Source organism: Copadichromis virginalis, linkage group LG19 (assembly GCF_057382275.1).
Source record: "Copadichromis virginalis isolate Kocher_CV1m ecotype Utaka linkage group LG19, C_Virginalis_male_GT1.1, whole genome shotgun sequence".
NCBI lineage: Eukaryota > Metazoa > Chordata > Actinopteri > Cichliformes > Cichlidae > Copadichromis > Copadichromis virginalis.
The window spans coordinates 22,441,595-22,464,264 of record NC_140636.1 but is presented as its reverse complement, the minus strand read 5'-3'; the positions used below and the strand labels follow the sequence as shown (position 1 = coordinate 22,464,264).

The 22,670-nt window shown below is 41.1% G+C and overlaps 1 protein-coding gene across 1 annotated transcript; it reads right to left on the bottom strand.

Moving 5' to 3' along the window:
- Positions 1–24: 24 nt before the first annotated feature.
- trip11 (thyroid hormone receptor interactor 11) lies at positions 25–21,976 on the bottom strand. Its single transcript, XM_085441082.1, has 21 exons — positions 21,360–21,976; positions 18,256–18,332; positions 17,267–17,377; positions 16,650–16,952; positions 16,465–16,533; positions 16,216–16,381; positions 15,676–16,002; positions 15,446–15,483; positions 14,759–14,857; positions 14,318–14,518; positions 10,956–13,994; positions 10,667–10,807; positions 10,160–10,353; positions 9,579–9,742; positions 9,294–9,397; positions 7,215–7,314; positions 6,090–6,171; positions 5,393–5,507; positions 2,545–2,664; positions 1,590–1,734; positions 25–1,500 (listed from the first exon to the last, which is right to left on the bottom strand). Exons 1-21 carry the CDS (start codon positions 21,496–21,498, stop codon positions 1,286–1,288), a joined length of 5,949 nt encoding a protein of 1,982 aa, XP_085297208.1. The 5' UTR covers positions 21,499–21,976; the 3' UTR covers positions 25–1,285.
- Between the last annotated feature and the right edge of the window lie 694 nt (positions 21,977–22,670).

Genomic DNA, 22,670 nt, shown 5'->3' with positions numbered 1-22,670 from the left:
AAAATGACAAGATGCACACAAACATGGGGTCAGCAGTGGTACCTTTATTTGATGATAAAATTCCAATTAATTCACGGGTACTAAACTTAAGTAAAGCTCATCAAAGTCCGAGGCAACCCGACTCCTTTTAGACGCCCAAGTGTTTCAGATTTTACATCTACAAAAATTATTTTCAAGGAGGATTTACAGTTTGTACATTTAATCATTACACCTGGAGAAGCCCTGTAACATTCCTTCTGCAGCAGCTGATTGATGTCTATACAAAAATGTAGAGCAGCTTCCGCTACTGTGGTCCTTCTAAATGTGCAATTTTGTAAATATATATTTTTTTATATTATTTTTTACAATCCTGATTATACAACTATGAAATTAGGAAAAAAGACAGGCACTTTTTACTTCCACAACATCCTCAGTGCCTATAAATAGAAAACAAAATAACACCACCCATTTTTACACATATATATAACTATATAATAGTACTGTACTTAAACATAAGAGCAGTCTCAAGCTTCCGATCAACCACAGTCAGCAGTTATAGCCATAATTACAACGCTTATTGCATATCACAGTCTAGCCGTCTGGAAAAGACAAGATTTCTGCAGAAATGTCTTTATGGTTTTAACAGATGTACTGAACCACATAAATCTCTATGCAGGCTGCTGCTGCCAGAGTGTTTCAGGCGAGTCCTGGATAAGAAACAGCTCACTGCATTGTTGAAAAGAAAAATAAAAGTATTCAACAAATAAAAAGTTGTCCTGTGAAGGACGTGTTTCCTCTTGCTAACAGAGGTGATGACTAGATTCAGCCCACTTGTATTGTACTGCGCAGACGGAGCTGAAAAAGGTCACTTGTGTTCAGATGTGGTGCGATAAATAAAAATCATAATGTAACTCAGATGACCAGATCTTTGAAAATTCTCACTCTGAATGACTCAAAACTTTAAAATGCTCCGATCCTGCATCGTTTTTGAAGGTAGTCTCATCATTGATCACTTATCAATAATTCTGAGTGGGAAACACTTTCACTGGTGTGTAAAGGGAGAGTCTGTTGCATAGAACAGTAATTGCAAGTGAAACAGAATCTAAAAAAACCAAAGAACTTCCGTTTTAATCATCTCCCCGAAATAGTGACATTAAGCCTTTGTGAACGCTCTGCTCATTTATTTTTGCAGAAAGTAAAGAAAGCAGCAAAAAGAAGCAGATCTGCTCCAAAATCTCAGTCTTTGTAGTGTAAAACTTGTGTTGGCTAAATTAAGACATCTGTGTTGCACTCCTCACAGGGCCGATCACTGCTTTAACAAGTCTTTGAGCACGGCTCCACCGCTGGCCTCAGCTGAGACCGGCACAGGAGTGAAGGTGGGCAGGGTGTCAGAGATGGGCTTCATCAGCAGGTGGCCTCCTGGGCCCCCAGAGCCGGAACCAGCCAGCAGAGGCACCGCTGCAGAGCGAGGGGCCAGGAAAGGATTGGAATCACCGGCTCGCTTCTGGGAAACTGGAGCCCCTGAGAAGAAAGAGGCTTAAATTTAAATAAAGCTGGATGCATGAAAGGAAATAAGAAGCAAGTGTTTTTCTTTTAAGTGGGCCATTTACCTGCGGCCATGCTGGAAGTGCCGCTGCTGGTTCTTCCCGCGGGTGGGGCGCTCAGAGGCTTGATGTCATGAACCGGAAGCTTTGGTGCAGGCAGAGAAGGAGTCGACTCCATCTCCAGAAATTTCACAAACATCTCTGAGAAGGACTGCAACAACAAGGAACATGACAGCGAGTGAATGAGATATTTTACTGAGCCAAATGGGGAAATTCTTCCTGAAAACCAAAGTAAAGAGCTAGCATCACAGTAGCATCCTGGTAAAAAATAAGATGAAATTTTCAAAAAGAAACTTGTTTTCTTATTCTTTAAATGTGGATTCTTCACAAGCACTAATATTAAAAAAGCATTTATTTTGCTAAAAAGCAGTTTTGTGTTGTAAAGGGTTTTATTTATAATTGTTGCTATCATCTCAGCCTTTTGCACATTTCTATATCATTCTGTTCTGTCTGGTGTTGCACTGTCTTTGTTTTTTTTGCAATTTTTGCACATTGCACTTCATGTAGTCCTGTGTTGATTGTGTGTTATATGTCATATGTGGCACCATGGTCGTGGAGGAACGTTGTCTCGTTTGTGTACTCTACCACTGCACGTTCTATACATTTTGAGGACATTTTAGAAGTTAAGACCCTGGATCAAGTCTGCGGACTGTTTTCTGTTTAAAACAACTAAAAAGTCATGTAAAAATAAAAAATAAAAAAAAAATAGTAGGACTGGGGGTTTGTGGGTCCATGTGTGGTCTTCTGCCAGAATCATGACTTTTCGTTATTTATTGATTTTGTTTGAGACTAATTGTAATTGTGGCTATTAAGTACAGAACACTTGTCAGTATTTCTCTTTAATGAATCCTGTGTCAGTGCTACACTGCATGGTGATGAAAGACAGTTTAAGGAACTGTTGGGCTGGGTTCTATTCTTCAGGGCAAAATATATACAGTGAGAACTGTGAATCATGTCTTACAGAGTTGAGCCCTTGTCCACTGGTGGGTCTCTGTGGAGTGTTTGGGACACTTTGTGCTCCTCTGCCTCCCAACCAGTTCGATACCCATCCAGTAACACCGTGGCCCCTGTCCTCCAGCATCTGCAGGTAGGAGAAGTGCAGATAAATATTTGGGATATTTAGAAGAAATACACCGATTTGCTATGATCAAATACACAAAATAGACTTAATTCTTATTTAAACAAGCACAAGGATGAACAGTGCTGGCAAAGAAAAGGTGACACTGATGATTCAGGCTACTTTTTGGGATTTTCTTTTGTCACAAAGTTTTTTTCCCCCTTACAGCGCTTGCCAAAACTTTCTGGAAAGTTACCCCCTGTCACTCACTCCAAGTCCACAGTTTGTAGAAGAAGCTTTACTCACTGTCACACAGTCCTACCTAATCAGAATCATCAGTTCTCTGGCAGGATTTAACTGGACAGAACCCATATAGACTTTATGGATGACAGCATAAGACTTAAAAAGGGGACAAGAAAGGGGGTTAGCTTCTCTACAGAGACAGATTCTGAAAACTTGCCTGGTTTTGTGGGACACTTGGCTCCCATAAACACGAGTTGAGTGGAAAATTTAAATAGCATTAACAGGAAATGAAGAAGGGATGAGGAAAAAAAAAGCAGAATGATTTCCAACACAATAAAATGGCTTTTCTGAGGAGTTTTAATCGCATTGCCCCTCACTCTGTATCTGTTTTCTTTTAGGAAGGTTGGATAATATACTTGGAGTACTCTGGCGGGAGCCCTGTGGGAATCGCGCCAGAGTACTTCAAGATCTGGACAAGAAAATGTTTTTTTTTTTCCAGGGCTGAGCTCCGAGAGGATTTTCAGGGACTGCTGGAGTCAAAAGAAACTGTTGGACAACTTTGTAGTTGACTGAACGATATCTGAAGGACATCATTACCCAATTCATCCTGTCAAAAATGTAAAAAAGGCCTGTTGACAGAGTGTCAGTGTGACCTGTGACGGAGAACGCAAATAACGGAATCAGCCACTGAACTAAACTAATATTGATCAGCCTGACATAAATGTAACATTTTGTGAAGCTGACATAAGTAAATGTTTTTGCCAAGTGTGCCAACGCAGCGTTAACGGTGCAACATTTAAAAATACTACACAGGTGCAATTTTGCTGCAATTAATATTTGACTCATTTTAAACTGAACTTGCTGGAGTTTCTTCTACAGAAAAAGGTGTCGCTGGAGAATCTTTTTAAAATACTGATGGAAGAGGGAGTACAGAAGGCTCTTTTTTTTCCCCCCCTACGGCTTCTGCAGAAATTCTCCTTTTATTTTTCCTACTGCTACATTCGTCTCCCTCTGTAAGTGCTGTCTGGGAGTCCCATCATCCCACGTGGAAGGAGATGCTCACAAACTCAAGCCTGCTGGACTTTGCATATGCAACTTTCCTGTTATCATTATTTCATCAATTGTGACAAGATCCCCGACAGCACTGCCTGAAACGCAGCCCCAAACCATGACAGAGCCTCCACTGTGTTTCACAGATGGCTGTGGACACTCACTGTTGTTCCGCTCTTCTGACCTTCTCTGTACTTATTGTTGATGACTGAGCCAAAAAAAATCAAATTTCATCACTCCATAAGACCTGTTGTTACTGATTTTCAGTCCAATTCTTGTGTAATTTGGCAAACCTCATCCTTTTCTCCCCCTTTCCCTTCCTTAAAAAATGAATTCTTGACATTCACATTTCCACTGAGACTGTGGTGGCGGGTGTGGTTTTGGCTCGGCTACAGGAGGAGATGTGGAGAGGAAGGTTCAGAGGTTCAGTGTTAAGGAAAAGCTGAGTGGCACAGCTGTCGCCGATCTTTTAATCAACCTCATCTATTTATGCAGTAGCATGTTAGGCATGGACACTCATGGAAGTACCGACAGCAGCTAGCTGATGAGTCTATGAATGCACATAAGAGTGAAACACACCTCGCTGGAGTATAAAGTGTAAATATAATAATAATAGTGAAAAGATGAGTTCATGTGTGAGTGTTTGGGAACCCACAGTAGACAAGAGGCCAATCTGATGAGGCTTCAGTGAACAGTAGATGGATCAACAAAAGAGCCATGTGTCATGTGTCAGGCCTTTGCTCGATTTCTTTTCCCATTTCTTAAAGACATGACTTTCAAATACTGCTAGTAACAAAATGTCTAAAGACACTGCTTTGTTGAATTGCCTGTAATGTGTAGACAAAACTAGTTCATCCCTTGAATTAGGTACCTTATAATGCTATAATGGTTCATAGGTCAGTGTGAAGTGGCTAAACAAACATATACACACAAATACATTCCTCTGAAAATGTTCAGATACAAGGACTGAAAATGATTGAAGAAAAAAAAAAAAAAAAAGGCAGCTGATGTCCAAAGAAAAACTTTGAAAGGCCTTTAGATTACTGGAGAATTATTGCCCAAGAGCATTTTAAAATAATTACAAACTGACTCCTTGGAAGGAAAATATGAAATGATGAAGGGTGGGTCGAGAATTTTGCACGTATAAATCTTTAAACACTTAATTAATTTGGCAAATAACCAATATTCAAGACCTTTTAGTGATTACTGCAGGAAGCATAAGGATGTTAAAGAGTCAGTTTTATTTTTAATTAAACAGACTTTCATTTTTTGGTTTTCTACTAATTCAGAGTTTTAAGAGAAGCAAACCAGCTGCTACCAGACAGACGCTGTCGCATTGGTGTCTTTTCTTTATCAACAATGCTTACCAACCTTTTAGGTAATTGGACGTTTTGCAAAAAAAAAAAAAAAAAAAAATCAATGAAACAAAATGATTATTGTCAGTCCAGAAATCTCTCACCTTTTCAACATCTTCTCGGTTTAGACCCAAGACACTTCCCATGAGCTTCAGCACATCGGCACGCTTGGTTTTGGGTGTGTGGAAGTATCCTAAGAACAAGTTACGCATCAGGACCCTGCAGAAAGAACAACATGGGCAACAATGCTGACTGATGATGTAATTTCAAGGTTTTAAAAACAACAACAAAAAAAACCCAAAGATGTGGCTATGATCCATTTTTATGCAGCTGCATGAACAATACCTAAATTCAAAATGCATCAATCTTCATCAAAGCTTATTTATAGCACTAAACACTAGAGTGGCTAGAAGGGTACATTTCTTTTCCATAATTGCTGCAATCCTTTAAGACCACGTATCTCTAAAATAATCCAGTTTCTGTGAACTTAGTACAATTTGGAGGGATTTATGTTGCTAAAGATGGAAAGTATTTTTTTCAAGCTAGAAAAAAAAAAAGGATTCAATCACTTCAGTTTAACAGAAAAGGTTTAGTTTGATTCACCTGGTTTTCCCTAAATGGGAACAAACTGCTTCAATCATAAGCTTGATCTTCTCAATTTCACAGTTAAAAAAATGAGAACTTGAAAGTGGGAAATCTACCTGAGGATTTTATAATAATCCATTAAAAACAATGGAAAAATGTGATCATAATCTAAATAGACTGGAACTAATATTTAACAGAAATGCACTTGAAACTTACTTGTCTATTTTACCCTCTGTGCTGTTCAAAAGGTTCATGAGTTTCCTCTGTGCCTCTTCCAGCATCTCCTGCCTCACATCCACTGCAGCATGGACACAAACAGAGCGACAACTTTAACAGTAATGTTCAGGCCTCTATTGCACATGGGCCACTTTGTGCCTCTTGTGTTTCAACATCTGCAGTGAAACCACAGTGACACAAGTTACAGACTCCTCTAATCCTTCTTGATTAAAAATATAACAACGACTGCACAAATACAACATTTTTCTCTCCCGTTTATCAACAGATGTAACAACAAATGGCAAATGACAAGGAATAAATTGTACTATTTTGTAGGAAATTAGGATAACACAACAACAACAAAAAATAAAAATGTGTATGTTTTCTGGCTAAGGTGGAAAATACAGTGCAAAAAAATGTTTGGCAAAGTCTTAAATGAGTCAGAAAAACTTTCAACAAGCTGTTAGTGTTGCAAAAAGATCTGGATTTACAAAGATTTCAGGCTATTTACTTTTCTGAATCTCAGATATGTTAATCTGTGGTTCAAATGACAGAGCAATGCTCCACAGACATACCAAAGCTCAACTGTTCAGTGCGTTCTCAAAGTTAATCAACTATTTTTAGACACAATGTAAATTTTCATATAGGTGACTGATTTGTAAAGAAAATATAGCGCCTCGTATCAGGTCTGGACAAAGTCTGAACAGCCAGAGAGCAGTAAGGAAAAAAACAACAGTCTGAGAATTTGCTGTGATGTAATGGTCATATCTGATAGGAATGAAATCTGCTGCAGAGTGTGAAACAACGAATGGCTTCCCACTTCAGAGAATTACAGTTTCACTCATTTGGTCCTTTTCTTGGCCTATGCAAGCGAAGTAAGTGTTTCTTCAAAGGCTGGCAGGTAGATGCCTTCCACACGATATTTACAAAGTGCTGTGATCTTTAAACCGACAGCAGTTTTACTGCAACCTCACATTTTTCAGTAAAACTGGAAAGCTGTGTTTTATACAGTCTGATAAAGACACCATTAACACAACATTTATAGTTGAGATTTTTAAAAAAAATAAAAAAATAAAATAAAGACATGTTTAAGTCAGTAGGTGAAAGTGCTTGGCTGAAGCTCACCTTGTTTTTTCAGCTCCTCAATTTGTTCCTCCTTCAGATCGAGCTGATCCGTGAGACGAGATGCTGAATCTAGAGCAGCGTTGGCTTCATCCAGGTTTATCTGACAGAGAAAGTTACAGCGTTACATAACGTTTGTCTTACTGATTTTTATTAAAGTGTGACATCCACCGTCTTCAAAAGATTACCGTATTTTCACGACCATAAGGCGCACTTAAAAGTCTTAGATTTTCTTCAAAAAGTGCGGCGCGCCCTATAGCGCGGTGCGCCCTATGTGTTGTAAGGAGGACGTAGTAGAGAACACCATGAGAACGTTAAAGGGTGAAGTGTGGGCGTTGATCGTATATACCGGGACAATCGCACATACCTGTATAAAAGAACAGGTATGTGCATTATGCAGGACATCGTTGTTTTAACAACCCTGAAAATGGCAAAGAGACACGCTTACGAAGCACAGTTTAAACTGAAGGCCATCAGCTACGCGGAGGAACATGGAAATCGAGCAGCGGCGAGAGAATTTAAGATTAACGAATCGATGGTTCGCAAATGGAGGAAGCTGGAAAACAAGCTCCGGCAGGTCAAGAAAACGCAGCTGAGTTTCCGCGGACATAAGGCGAGGTGGCTCGAGTTGGAGGAAAGACTCGAGCGGTGGATCATCGAGCAAAGCGCGAGCGGGAGAAGCGTTTCGACGGTCACCATTCGGCTAAAAGCAGTTTCACTAGCTGAAGAGATGAACATTGAACATTTCCAAGGAGGTCCGTCTTGGTGCTTTCGTTTTATGAAACGGTGCCATTTTTCCATCCGGACCAGGACTACGGTAGCGCAGCAACTTCCAGCGGATTATAAGGAAAAGCTGGCCATCTTCCGCTCCTACTGCAGCAAACACATCGGCGACAAAAACATCCAGCCCAGCCACATCACTAACATGGACGAGGTCCCGCTCACTTTTGACATCCCGGTGAGTCACACTGTGGAGAAGCAGGGGACCAGCACGGTAGCGATACGCACAACGGGGTATGAAAAGTCTTCTTTTACTGTTGTGCTTGGCTGCCATGCTAATGGACAGAAACTCAAACTATGGTGATTTTTAAGCGAAAGACTTTGCCTAAAGAGAAGTTTCCAGCAGAAATCATCATTAAGGCAAATGAAAAGGGCTGGATGGATGAGGAAATGATGAAAGAGTGGCTGAGGGAGGTGTATGTAAGGAGACCAGGTGGTTTTTTCCACGCATCACCATCGCTGTTGATCTGTGACTCTATGCGTGCCCATCTCACAGCCGATGTGAAAAAACTAGTGAAACAAATGAACGGTGAGCTTGCTGTCATTCCGGGAGGCCTGACAAAGGAACTCCAACCGCTGGACATCGGTGTGAACCGCCCGTTCAAAGTAAGGCTGCGAGCGGCCTGGGAGCGATGGATGACCGGTGGAGACCACAGTTTCACTAAGAGTGGAAGGCAGCGCCGGGCGAGTTACGCCACAATTTGCCAATGGATTGTAGATGCTTGGGCTAACATGTCTGCTGGCACTGTTGTTCGAGCTTTCGCAAAAGCCGGCATCGTTTCCGAGGAGCTGCACGGCACGGAAAGTGACTCTGACGGTGAAGACAGTGAACCTGGCATGTTTGATGGAGATTTAGCGCAGCTGTTCAATTCAGACACAGAGGATGAGGACTTCGATGGGTTTGATTGATGATAAAAATGTGAGTACCAAACTTTGTTTTGCTCCTGCTTTATTTTTAAAAACGCACACTTGTATGCTTGTGTGTTGTTGATGATGACGATTACCGGCAATAGAAATGTGAGTAAGGTACCGAATTCAGGGTTGCTCCCGCTTTATTTTTAAATACGCATACGGTACTTGTATGCGCCCTATGGTCCAGTGCGCCTTATGTGTGTGTTAAATACAGTAAGGGCACACATAACTGAGACTGCGCCTTTTAGCACAGTGCGCCTTATGGTCGTGAAAATACGGTAATATGAAATTCTGATATCTAGCAACTTAAAAAAAGAAGAAGAAAAAAATAGCGCTACTGATGCTAATCACAGAAATGATTCTCTGACAGGTGATTGGTTGCTGGTTTACCTGGAGAGCAGAAGCTTGGTCCTCCAGTTTCAGAGCTTTTCTTTTCCACTCCTCTTTCTCCTTCTTGTGCTTCTCAAGTTCTGCCGAGTACATGGCTTTCTCTTCTGTCGGAGAAATGCAGATAAAAGTATTACTAAAAGTAATCAAAAAAGGCATTGCCGGGTACACCAACTGTAAAGTGCTATGAGGAAAACACAGTTTTAAATATTCCAGGATAACAGACACACTTATCCTGCTCGAGTCTGGTCTAAACAGCAAAGATCTCTTTGAAGCCCTCAAACTTGCCTTGTTGGAATTGCTCTAGCACCATCTGCAGGTTGGAGAGTGATACTGCATACTGGTTGACTTGTTCCTGAGAGGTTCTGAGTTGGACCATTGCATCGTCTCTCTGCTTCACCACCCCAATTAACTGCTCCTGCAGAGACTCTACCTGCATGCTGGCCTGTTGGCTGGAAGAGAGAGGACGGGTAAGTAGAAACACAAAAAGAATGACACAAATAATTTTAAAACATTTTCATGCAAAATTATTTTAAGGTAAACAGCAATGTTGGATCCAAGTGAAAGTAACACAGTTTTATAATCAGTAAATAATTAGCTGTCAACTAGTGGTACAAACAACATTTTAGTTTGACAAAAAATATTTGATCCTACCAGGTTTAAACATGTTATGTAAAAAGGTCAAGGGTGAGGAAAGCCTACTGTAGATGTGTTATTTCTATGCATTTCCGCTTCCTTGTCAATGAGAACAAAGTGCAATATACATAAAGAAAATACCTGAACTAATTACAGTAAATAACGAAGAGTTCCTGGTGATTTTATCAGTCTTTAATCAAACATTTTAAAACACACATTAGTTTTATGCTAACCTGGCACTCTCCACAGCACTTGAGGATGTCGCCAGTCTCTCATCCAGCAGAGCCACCTTCCTGCGCAGCTCTGTCTCTCTGTCCTCTGCAGCGAGGGCTTCTCTCGTGTATGAATCTTCAATCTCCAACAGGTGATTACGCAACCGCTCTAGCTCCAAGTTTAGGCGGTGCTCTTTGTCTCTCACATGTTGGAGCTGTAAACAATCAAACAAACAAAAACAAAAAAGATAGCTTCAGCAGAGTGCCATTTAATTTGAAGCAGCCATGTGTTATTATCAACAGACTAAGTATTTACTTGACTATACAGTTATAGGGTATATATACACAATGGTTGAGCGACATGATGAAGCAGAGATTCTATACTGCAATAGTCTGAGTATTTAATGAATGAAAACAGAGCATGTATAATGATGCCTGATAATTAAACTTGGTAACCTGGAGGGTTCCATATGAAGTTACAATACCACAAGTAAAATTAAGGGCCATGGGTGAATATCGTTCTTTTACCTCAGACTGTAATGCCGCAGTCTCCATTTGCTTCTGCTTGAGTGCCATCATCACCTGATCCCTCTCCTGCTGAAATGCCACAGCTTTGTCCTGCATGGACTTCACTTCGTTCAGGAGCTGATTCAGCTCACCAGATCTACCCTACAAGAGAGCAATAAACAGTAAATCATAAACAAATTTTGAAAGAATAAATGACAAAGTTTCCTGTCTAAAATGACGCTGATGGATACATTTCATTACTAAAATGCGTCAGTATAAATTCAACTACCAAAAAAAAAAAGTTACTGACCTGCTCTTTGTCTTTGAGCAGTTTCTCCACAGTGGCAGCCTTCTCGCTCATCGCACTCAGTTCAAACTCCTTCTCTCGTAGCAGGAGGGAAACCTGCATGTTAGTTTCCTGCAGAGCTCTAAACTCTGACTCTTTCTCTCGAGAGCGTGCAGCAACCAGCTCATTCTCTTCCTTTAGCTTCTTCACGTCCATCTCAAGAATGAGCGCACGCTCTTTGAGGTTGGTCACCGCCTGCTTCAGAACCTCGTTGTCATTCTCACGGTTACGCAGTGCTTCACTTACTTGAACTAGTTGGTCTCCTTTGCTTTTGATGAGCAAGTCTTTCTCCCTCACAGACCTCTGCAAGGCCTCCAGTCTCTCTCTGACCTGTCGAGCCTCCTCTGCCTGACTTCGCTGCTCGCTTTCTGAGGCAGACGCGGAGTTGGAGAGTCTGTGGTTGTTTTCTTGAAGAGTCCTGATCGTGTTTTCTTTCTCAGTCAACTGTGCTTTTAGTTGAACAACTTCTTGCTGCATCTTCTCATCTTTTACAGCAGAATCTGGCTGATGGCTTGGAGCATCAGTACTGAGAGAAGAGCCACTACACTGAGTGGCTGTGACTTCAGGTGTCTGTGTGACGCTGTCCAGTTTCCCTAACAGGACATCCTTTGTGCTGCTGAGCTGGGTAATAGTTTGTTGAACCTGTGCGAGCTCCAGACTCAGACTTCCCAATCTCCTTTCCTTCTGCTCGTAATTCTGGACCAGTCGAGCGTAGTCCACTGAGAGCTTTGAGCTACAGTCACTGTCGGCAGAAACCTGACTCTGCAGTTTGATCAGCTCCTCGTGCAGCTGAGCCGACTCGTGCTGCATGTTCTTGACTGTTGTGATGACCTGCTGCTTCCACTCCTCCATCTTCTTCACCTGCTGCTTCAGTGTGTCCCGCTCCTGCAGTAGCTCCTCAAACTGGTTGCTGCTGACCCCTCCAGAGCCAGCACCGGGCTCTCCTCCTGAGGACTGCAGTACGGTCACCAGCGTTTGGCACTTCTGGGTCAAGGCATCGATCTCTATGTCCTTCTCCCTAATAATTCGAGACAGATTCTGGATGGTCTCCTTGAACATCTCCTGGCTTCCCGAGGGATCGCTCATGTTAGAGAGGCGCTGATTTTCCTGCTGAAGCTTCAACAGGGCTGCTTCCTTTCCTGCCATGATATCCATGAGGCGGTGATAGTCGGACCGAAGCTGGCTGTTCTCTCTGGTCTTCTCGTTAAGCACGGCAATCACTTGCTCTCTCTCCACAGCGTATGCCTGTAGCTGCTGCTGTAAGAACATGACATCCTGGCTGTGTCCGCCTCCCATGGAAACTCTGGCATGAAGTGCCTGAATTTCCAGGTCCTTCTGCATGATCATCTGTGAGAGTTTTCCCACTTCATCACGAGAAACCACCAGCTGATCCAGCTGCCTGGTCAGTGAGAGGTTCTTCTCATTAAGCTGGGTGATCTCAGTCTCTTTCTCCTTGATGCCCCTCACCAGTCTTTCTATATCTACCTTAGACAGGTCGTGTTTCTCATTGCCATTCTCCTGATTTAGGGTCTGAGTCTTTTCCTCCTGCAAGATGACCTCTCCCTGCACAGACGGAGAGTTGGCTCTGCTCTGACTCTCACTAAGCTGCTCTACATTTTGCTGGAGGCGGGTTATCTCTTCGTCTCTGGCCTGGATGAGTCTGTCATAGTTTAGCGTTGTCTGCTGATGGTGAGCACGGGCCTGTTCAATCTCGCTCTGCTGAGCCTGCAGAGACTGTTGAGAGAGAAGTAGAGAAGCTTGCTGTTCCTCAGTGGTTCTCCTCAGAGTCTGGACCTCCTCTTCCAGGGCATTACGGGAGGATTTGAGTTGGGTGATCTCCGTCTCCAGCTCTGTGATGATGTCCAGAGTCCTGGGCTCAGCCAGAGGTTGAGGTCTGCTCTGTTGATCCCTGAGGCGGTCAATCTCCTCTTTCAGATGGCTGTTCTCCTCCTTCATACCTCCCAGCTGCTTATCCTTTTCATCTAGCGACTGTTTGAGCGTTTCAACTTCCTTGGTGAAAACTGAAACCTTATTATCCAGCTCTGTCTGTAAATCTGCAGCATTTTGTTTTAAAGTGTCCATAAAGACATCTTTCTCTTGCAGCAAATCCGTCAGCTGCTGCTGCCCTGCAACTGTGATCGATAGCATCTCATTGGTGTCTCTGTGGTCAGCTGCCACCTGCTCCACATCTCTTTTCAGCTGAGCAATCTCCATGTCTTTCTCCTGGTTTAGTTTGATGGCACGTTCATGCTCAGTCTGCAAAGCAGAGGCGTCCATAGATCGAGCTCGAGTTAACTCCTCGATGGTCTGCTGGTACTGTTTTACCTGTTCTTTTAGTTTGTTCTCAGCCTGCGTCAATTCACCTTCGAGCTGGTATTTCTCCAGTTTTAAAGCTTCAATACGAGTATCCTTCTCCCTCACAACCCTGTTCAGAACACCCTGGCTTTCCTTCAGCTGCTTGGTTAGTTCTTCCACTTTACCCAAGGTCTGCTCATTGTCCGCCTTGAACCTCCTGTTCTCCACCTTCAACTCATAGTCTTCAGACATCACCTTCTCGTGGGAGCACCTCATCTCATCCAATTCTCTCCTGAGGTCTGACAACTCTCTCTCCTTCTCTGCTAGCGCCTCATTAGCACCCTGTGCCTCACTTGCTCTCTCCCCTCCTTCATAAAGTTTTGCTTTAGCAGCAGATAACAGCTCCTCTTTCTCCTGCAGGGTCTTCTTTAGCTCGGTGACCTCTCTGCGTGCATCCCGGCTCTGCTCCTGTGAGTGTCCCAGTTTGTCTTTTAGCTCTTTCACTGTCCGTTCCAACTGTTGTTTTCCCATATGCAGCTCGTTAAGGGTAAAAGCACTCTGGCTCATTTTCTCTTTTTGGGTCTCCAGCTCTTGCTCAAGTGCCCTTTTCTGGTCACTGGATGTGTTGAGCTCTGCAGTCATTCTTTTCAGCTCTGTCTCAGCCTCTTTCAGCTGTCCAGAGAGCTGCTCTTTCACTGAGATCATATGCTAAAGTAGAAAAACAAAAGTGTTAATGTTGTCTCTACTGTTGGGCTTTGTTGTGTCAAGTTGGACTGTATTTTAGTTTTTGTTTTGTTTTTTCAAAACGATGTTTTTTCAGGGTAAACCATACAGACTTCATATAACTGCTGAGGAAAAGGCTGAGTTGTTTATTGTGCATTTTTCTAATCAAGTAAAAAATTTTAAAAGTCCAAAATGTGTCAAGAAATGACAATCTGAGATGCTAAAATGTGACACTTGATATCAATATCTCTAAATAAGTTGCTGAAATACAAATAAACAAAGAGATAAAGCACCAAAGTCATGCAGACCTGTGTAGCTTCCTGGTTTTGTTGGTCTAGTTCCTCCAGTTCAGACATCAGCGTGTCCCGCTCCTCCTCAGTAGCTCTCAGGATCTTTTCTCTCCTCCCCAGTTCTGCCTTCAAATCATCCAATGACTCCAAATCAGACTCGGCTTCATTTCTGCTGACTAGTTGTTCTTCTGCCACTTTAAGTCTTTCTTGCAGATTAAGCTGTGGACAGAAAATCTGAAACTTACTTACAGAGGCTGAGTACCTTCCGCAACCCATTATTGGCAGGAACCAATCAACAAAACCACCTTTTGGTTTTCTTTGGTGACACTGTGTTGTCTAACTGAATACTGTTTTTCTTCTTACCACTAACTGACACAATTACACAGAAAAAATTCAAATAAATTAATGCGACAAGTTCACGGGTGACTAAAATAATATTTATGTACAATATAAACAAACCTTTTCTTGTTCTAAGTCTTCCTTTTCTTGTCTCAGTGCTCCAATAATGGTGTTCAGTTCTAAGATGTCTGCATGCTCGACTTCTTCCTTTGGTTCTGCCTAAAGTTAAAATAAGTCATTAAATTAATTGGAGAAGCCTATGAAGGTGACTCCAGCCATTAAAAGCAAAAACTGCACACCATTTAAATGTATCTGTTGTCCCCATTTAGGTCTTCGTCTTGTGCAACTCTTTTGAAGGTCGCCTTTCTTTGGTGTCACATTTGACATGCACTAGATCTCCTCTTTCTTTTTTAAAGGAATGGTACACAACCTCCTTAAATTTGGCAAGCCTGATCCTGTTTGCACTCCTGACCTGATGTGTTGATTTTGTGCTTAGACAATGCAAGCTTTCCACTTGAGACTGCTGTTTGATCTGAGTCACAGCTGGAAACGCAAATCTTATCATCGGTGATGATCTTCAACAAGAAAGCTGAATCAATGTGACTGAAGTCCATCACAAAGTGTTCAGGATTGAAAATCCAGTGTAAACAAAAAGCAGCATAAGCACATGAAACAGTGCAGCACATCACTAGATGACAAGATTAAAAGAGAGGTAGCCAAACTTGCACACAGATACAGTTTTTGCTTTTATAGCCAGAGTCACTCAGTTTATGCAAACATGTGCACATTGCTGATCTTCATGCTTACCTCCAGGTTTTTCAGTCTCTCTATTTCCTTTTCTGCAGCTAGAAAGTGGACATTTGAGTTAATATACAGATAAGCAATGGCTTAAAATGTGACGCCTATGACAATTTTCTGCATCTACATGTTCCTACAATAAAAAATAGAATTAGCAATAGCTGCAACATCAATAAAGAATGTTAATTAAGCAGATAACACATCCATATGAATAAGCCATAATTTAACACAATGAATACCTTCCAAGCTATTTCTTAACATTTGGATCTCATGGTCTAGCTGGGCTTTTTGCAAAGCCTTCCCCTCCTGCTCTTGTACTCGTGTCTGGAGCTCGGCCACGGAAGCCTGCAGCCGCGTGTAGTTCTGCAGGAGCCCGGTATTCTCTTGCTGAGCATCATCCTTCTCAAGCTGTAGTGAGGCTTGTATCTTCTGTGCCTCCTCCAAATTGGCAGACAGTTCGGCCAGCTGCTTCTCATGCTGCTCCGCTGCTTCTTGCAGGGACTGTATGGTTTGATGGAGTTCATGCAGCTTGGAGGTGTCTGACACAGAGGTGGGCTGACCGCCACCTGGAGAAAATTATTAAGAGGACCAATTTAATTTGTGTGCGACACCAGAGTTGTGCGACTGAGATACAACTATTTTACATCAGATGCATTTACATATGTGCCTTGCTCTAACACACTGTAAGAATTTAGGTCATAGCAGATCATTGTTGCAATAAACTCTCAAAACTCTCTAATGGCCCAAGCTTCCCACAGTTATTCCAAAAATGAGCTGACCACTCTGAATCTGTTCCTCCAGCTCCTCTATCCTCTCCTCGTACTCTGCCAGCTCCTGCCTGTGTCGCCGGGTGACATCTGCCAGCTTCTGTCGCTGGGCATCTTGCAGAGCTGCAAGTTCATGCTGGTGTTCATCCACCTCACGACTCATCTCATCTCGAAGCTCCTGAAATGAAAATCCCACAGCAGCAAAGTTAGAAAAATGCAATATCATTTGTACAGACAACAATAACAGACCATAACATTTACCTTAATAGTCCTTTGAAGCTTGAGAATCTCACTGTGGTTGCCATTACCAGCTCCTGTTGCTGTTGATGCCTGTTACAAAAAACAAACAAACAAAAAAAAGTGTGTTCATGTGGTTATTTTTAAAAAAAATATTCAAAAGGTAAAACCATCTGTTCCATAGTCATTTAATTATTCTGTAGTCTTACCTGAGACATTCGTCGCCAGTGTGCTACCTCCGACTCCAGACGCATGACTTCTGTCGACAGCCTGTTGATCTCTTGCTGCGACCAGATCACGTCGCTGAGGTCCATTTCTTCACCATGGAAGCCATGGTGAGATCCTGGGTGACGTGACAGGAAAGAGGAAGCAGAAGAGGAGGTAGTGGACGATGACGTAGTGGTTACGGGCAACATCGCAGGGCCAGCTGAAGCAGACTGGGCTGATTGCTGCAGCTTCTGGACTTCTTCTTGAAGCCCACTCTGCCGAGCTTTCAGGTGACTGATCTCCACCTGAAGGGACAAAAATGACAAGACTTTCCCTAAAAGACTTCCAAATGAAACTGGGTTTGTCTTAGTCTAACAAAGCACAAATGCCAAGTTTGATTTAGGCTAGACATACATGTCTATTTAGAGCTAAAATTCCTTTCATAAGTAGCTTTCCATTGCAGATAAATTCCCAGTGTTATTGCCACATCTGCAAACAAGGTTCACATGTTGGTGCATACAAAACCTTTTAATAAATCTAAAACTGAAATAATGTGTCTTAACCACTTTTCAATCTTTTCTCACTTAAAGCCAACACTGTTAAATTCACATGTACATACATCTTTCTGCTGCAGGAGGGTCCTGTATTCTGCAGACTGACGCTTGATTTGGATCTCCGCTGCCTCCAGCTTCTCCTCAAGCTCTGCATGAAGCTTTCGCAATCTCTCATGCTGCAACAAAGACATATCAAGGAGTAAAGACTGAAATACAGAAACATTCAGAAAATTAGAATGTATTTACAACTTTTACAGGGATCACAGTCAACTACAAGGCAGACATATTGGATCTCAGAGACACTAAAATACTGCATTTTCGCCAAAACTAAACCAACAATATTAACCCATTTCTGTCTACTTTTTTCAGTCGCACTGAGCTCCAAGCTTATTTAATCCTTCCAGAGACTTAAATCTGTTTGTGACCATAAAAAGCACATCACAGAGTACATGGCCTTATGCTTTTATAGGGTTAAATACTGGCCACAAAACAGATGGGAACAGCTGTAGCTTTGAGCAACTGTTACTCAAAAAGGAAGATCTAATGTAGCACATTTGCCCAGGGCTATATTTAGCCACAGATTACAATGCATTTGGAAGAGTAGTGAAAGCAGCAGGATAGTGTGTGAGGGACTCAAAGTCAACTATAGCTTGAGTCATGGTAAGACAGAAGCATACAAACAATGTTTTTCACTAATGTGTTTTTAATAGTTTTGTGGGAGCTCAATGTCACAGAGGAAAAGCAATATGAAGCCTAGAGACAGTGCATGCTACTAGGTCAAATTCACTGTTGGCTTATTTATCTTAATTGGCAGGAAGACAAAATACAGAATGCTGCTACTTTTATTCATTAAGGAAGGACCTATTGCCATCTTTAAAACATAGTTCGATAGTACTGATAAAGTTCAACTATGATTATGGAAGTTTGATGACTTGGGGTATGAGCAAAACAGACAAACCAAACAACAAACCCACAGTTAATAATATTAGTTTCACATTTCCTGTTATGAAAGTGGCCAGAAAGGTTTAAAGTATTGCAGACTAAAAAGACTAACCTCAGATTTCTGAACACCAAAAGCAGACTCGACTTCAGCCAACTTGGAATTGGAAACCTGCAGTTCCGTGGCAGCATCTGTAGTTGCATGTGGGGGAAAAAAACATTTTAAAAAAGTAGCAGTTCCAAAATTATTCATGACTCAATGTAAAAATCACGCAGCACATGATTTAAATCTGTTGCATCATTTTAATGATACAACTACAATAAACACAGTAAAAACACACTTGTGCATTACTTTTCTTTGTATTGAGAGGGGCTTTTCTGCTTTATTCATCATGGTATATGTAGCACATTTAAGTGATTCTAACTGGAGCCTAACCTTGCTCACATGATAAACAAACACGCTTGGCTGAGCAGGCTGAACATTCCTCGCCATCTTGTCTGAGTTATGTGATCTAACAGCTGAAGGAATCTCAGCCAACACATAACATTCACACCAAGCCTCAGTTAAAGATCCAGCAATAAAAGTTTACTTAAAAGTCCCTCCTGCAGTGATAACAATTCACACTTCTTGTTTCTGTCTGGAGCTGTGAGTTGGATATCTGTGGCCAAAGTTCTCTTTCTGTCAGTGTTTTATCATTCATCACTGTTTGCTTTAGTAAGATGACACTTCAGGGTTTAAGTGGGTAAGGTTGATGGGGCTCTTCTAATCCAATCTCTACAATAACTGCATTTTAGTACTATGCCCAAAATTGGCGAATCAGCAATCAGTATTTTCATATTATGCAGTAGTGTAAAAAAATATATTAAAAAAAAATCAGACTCTTTGCTCCCTTTTTCATATCTAGCAACTGATGAGTTCAAAACAACACTGACAGGAAAATTGTTAAACACCGACTACAGTTTAACTCTTGGTGTAAACAACAAAGCAATTTAGTGAATGATGATGAGTTCAAAAACTAGATATGAACACCCAAATATGAGCAATTCCGGAAATCAAACAACGCCTCTCTATCAGTGTTGACGATATGCTGCTAAACCTCAGCTGACAATGAAAAACAGGGCCCATGTTTGCTTAAGTTTGCACCTAAATGAACTCAGAGTTGGAGCTTTTACTTCGCAGATAGCCTCAGAGGTGAATCGAGTCGCATATTTGGTAACATGCATTTGTAAAAAAATTAATAAATAAAAAAATTCCAGTTGATAAAATCAAAGGCTGATGGGGAATTAATGTGTTTCAACATACAAGAATGTGTCTACATGGAATATAAATAACCAGTGGTAAAGCTGAATAATCCAGTAGTGTAACAGGAAAATAACATAATGCATAAGAGGGAAAAATCCACTTTAGGATTCTAAAACAAAGAGCTGAATCTACTTTACAGTTAGTTCTTGAATACTGAAGATAGTCTGACCATGTTCTGATAGCAGATTATGCTGCACAATAGCCATCAGTCTAATCAGGCAACAGTCAGTTTGAAACGAGACACCTTTGTAACTGCACCACACCAAAATCACTGGTACAGACTTTTGTGTTACAACAAGTAAACTGCTGTGTTTCTCCGACCCATGTGTCCATATTCAGCTGCTCTCACCTGGAATTTATCTGTCGGTTTACAACTGAATTATTATTTTTAAATTCAGATATTACTGACTTTAATGTACCATTGAGAAAATTTTGAGTGTAATAAACACAAAAGGAAATTTTTATTTTTTCAGGAACTAGGAGTTCTTTCAGTCAACACATGTCTGTCAGAAGCTCAACCTTAAATATAGTGCTGTGGTGGTGTGGGAATGCAAGTATGCAAGTATGCTCTAAAACCTACACTGTAAGTCACAGCGGCTGTTTCAGCCCTTCAACAATTTGGAAACTTTTGGAACTTTTAGTTCACTGCTAATGGATATAAAACTCAAACACTGTTATCATACTAGCTGTCCCACTCATTCAGTGCCAAACAGAGGAGCTCCTTTTAAGATCAAAAAAGTTGTTTAACTTTTATAGACTAATAGCACATAACTATAATTATATACAGCACAGCATGGATTGTTTTGGGGGGGGGGGGTTGTTGGGATTTTTTACATCTAATGAGGACTCACAGTCACGGGTGTCTAATTAGATACGTAGATATTTTACTGTAAATACACAAGAATACAGGAATGCTTGCAACTTATTTGAACTTCTAAAGACTTGTATGACAGGCCTTTTTAAATTTTTAGTTTTGAATTGCATTGTATATTGTGCTTGATACTGAATTCAAATTTTTCAGAACTCTTAATAAACTTTCAGAAGTTTTAATAAACCAATTTGTTTATATTTTATCCTGCATTTTGAATCAATCACCATTTTGAAAGGTATGCATCCCCGTTTAATACATAGCTAGGTATTTCACTGTCTATATTATGTGCTGCTGTAGAGCACTAATGTTATTATTTATTGGAAATGGCCTATATCTCATTTGAGATTAATTCCAAGCACCTAACAAAGTAAACTACATTTACACACTGATTTGACAATTTATAGCAAAACTAAGCTGAAAATGACAGACTTTAACACAACAGCGCTACTGTAATCGTGATGTCAGTTAAGTTTAAATCTTTATACAAAGAAGATGATTCAACTTCAAGTTGAAGTTTGTGATGGTGTTAGAGTGAGCTGTGCGGCAGTGCAACTCGTTTCTGATCCTGATATAAATGTTTGTATAAGCACGGTGCAGTACTATATTATTTTCTCAATTTCTTTCAACAAAAGTGAGTTGTGTCTGTTATCCGTTGTGTCATATCCAAAATGCTCAGTGAAAGTATAATTCAGAGCTGAGAGGCCACCAAAAAGTTCAGATTTTCTTTGTGATGATGTCTATTTCGGCAAGTATTATCTTGTGTGGGTCAGGCAAAACAAGCAATTTATGCATTTCTGCTCTTTCTGTCACATCTGAAAATTAGAAAATGCACTGCAATATAACCAGTTACTTCAAGTCAAAACTTTTGAGGGATTACTTTTGGACGTTTATGAGCTTTAGTAGCAGTTTATTAGAGTGAGGTTATAGGACATATACCAAAACTGAAAATCATGTCCCTACACGTGTAGAAAAAGCCTCACTCAGGTGTGCTCTAAAGGTGATGTGGACATCGCACGGATCAAACCAGGAACACAAACAAACTTACCTCCTACTTCTTCTACACCCTCCAGCAGCATGTCTTTGGTAAAGTTCGATATCTGCCCGGTGAAAGATGACAGACTCCCGCTAACCTGGCCCAGAGACTGGCCGAGGCCGGAGCCGATTCCCCCCAACCACGATGACATCTTCGGAGGAGACAAAAACCAAACAAAAACAAAGCAGGGCCGAGGAGAACAGGGGAGCTAGCCTAGCGTAGACTCGAAAGATAATACAGCTAGCTCGCTCATCAAGCTCAGCTGGAGACTCTCAGCCACGGGGGACCCGTAAATTCTAAAATCCAATTTCTTTCCTGCGTGACAAAGTCGCTTTCCAAACCGACAGAAGCTCATTTAGCAAGCCCACAACCCGGCTAATGACAGCTGGTCGTCCACACGAAGTAGTTCCTGAAGACCGGCGGACATAATATCGAAGTCTGACAGCTAATACCTGAGATGACGACTTTATGTTGGAGTCTGTGTCGTCTGCGGTCAGCCTGAGAGGAATATTCAGCGGTTTTTTTGGCAAGTCTAAACACCACAGCGACCCAAAAGTGCCACCTCGACTGCAGCCATTATCGACTCGACCGTAGCGAAGGGTGTCAAGTTTGACGTGGACACCGCACACGACAGCGGTGCATTGTGGGATACTGGAGGACCAACACACTGAAGGTGCGTTCAAGTCCCGAAGAACACCAAGCGTTGCAGTTCCATTTAAATAGTTTATTATAAATGGTGTAAATTCCACAAAATACACTATACTACTACCAGTGTTGGGCAAGTTACTTTGAAAAAGTAATTAATTATAGTAACTAGTTACTTCTTCAAAAAAGTAACTGAGTTAGTAACTGAGTTACAAGTTTCTAAAAGTAATTAATTACTTAAAAAGTAACTATTGCGTTACTTTAAGAAAATGTTTAATTGGCCATTTTTAACTACTTTTGATGTTTCCTCTACATTTCACCTTTAAAAACTATTTACTTTGCCTTGTTTGGTATCATCCTTTTCAGCACAACCTCACGTGTCTGGATTTACAGTTATGTTTTCATTTTGGCATACTGTATTAACACAATTGATCTAAAATCAGATAAAAAACATTTAACGTTGATTGAATAATATTTCATAACTTTAAATGTAAATATAAATTGTAAATTTTAAAATCATATACACAAGTTTTGCAAAACAAACAAAGTTATTTGCAGCCATTTACCTTTTACCCTTTTTTTTTAACCATTTCAAACTATTTACATAACAATCAGGTGTTCTGCATTCAATAAGATGCCGCACAAATTATTTGTGCCACTCCAAATATTTCTGTCCAC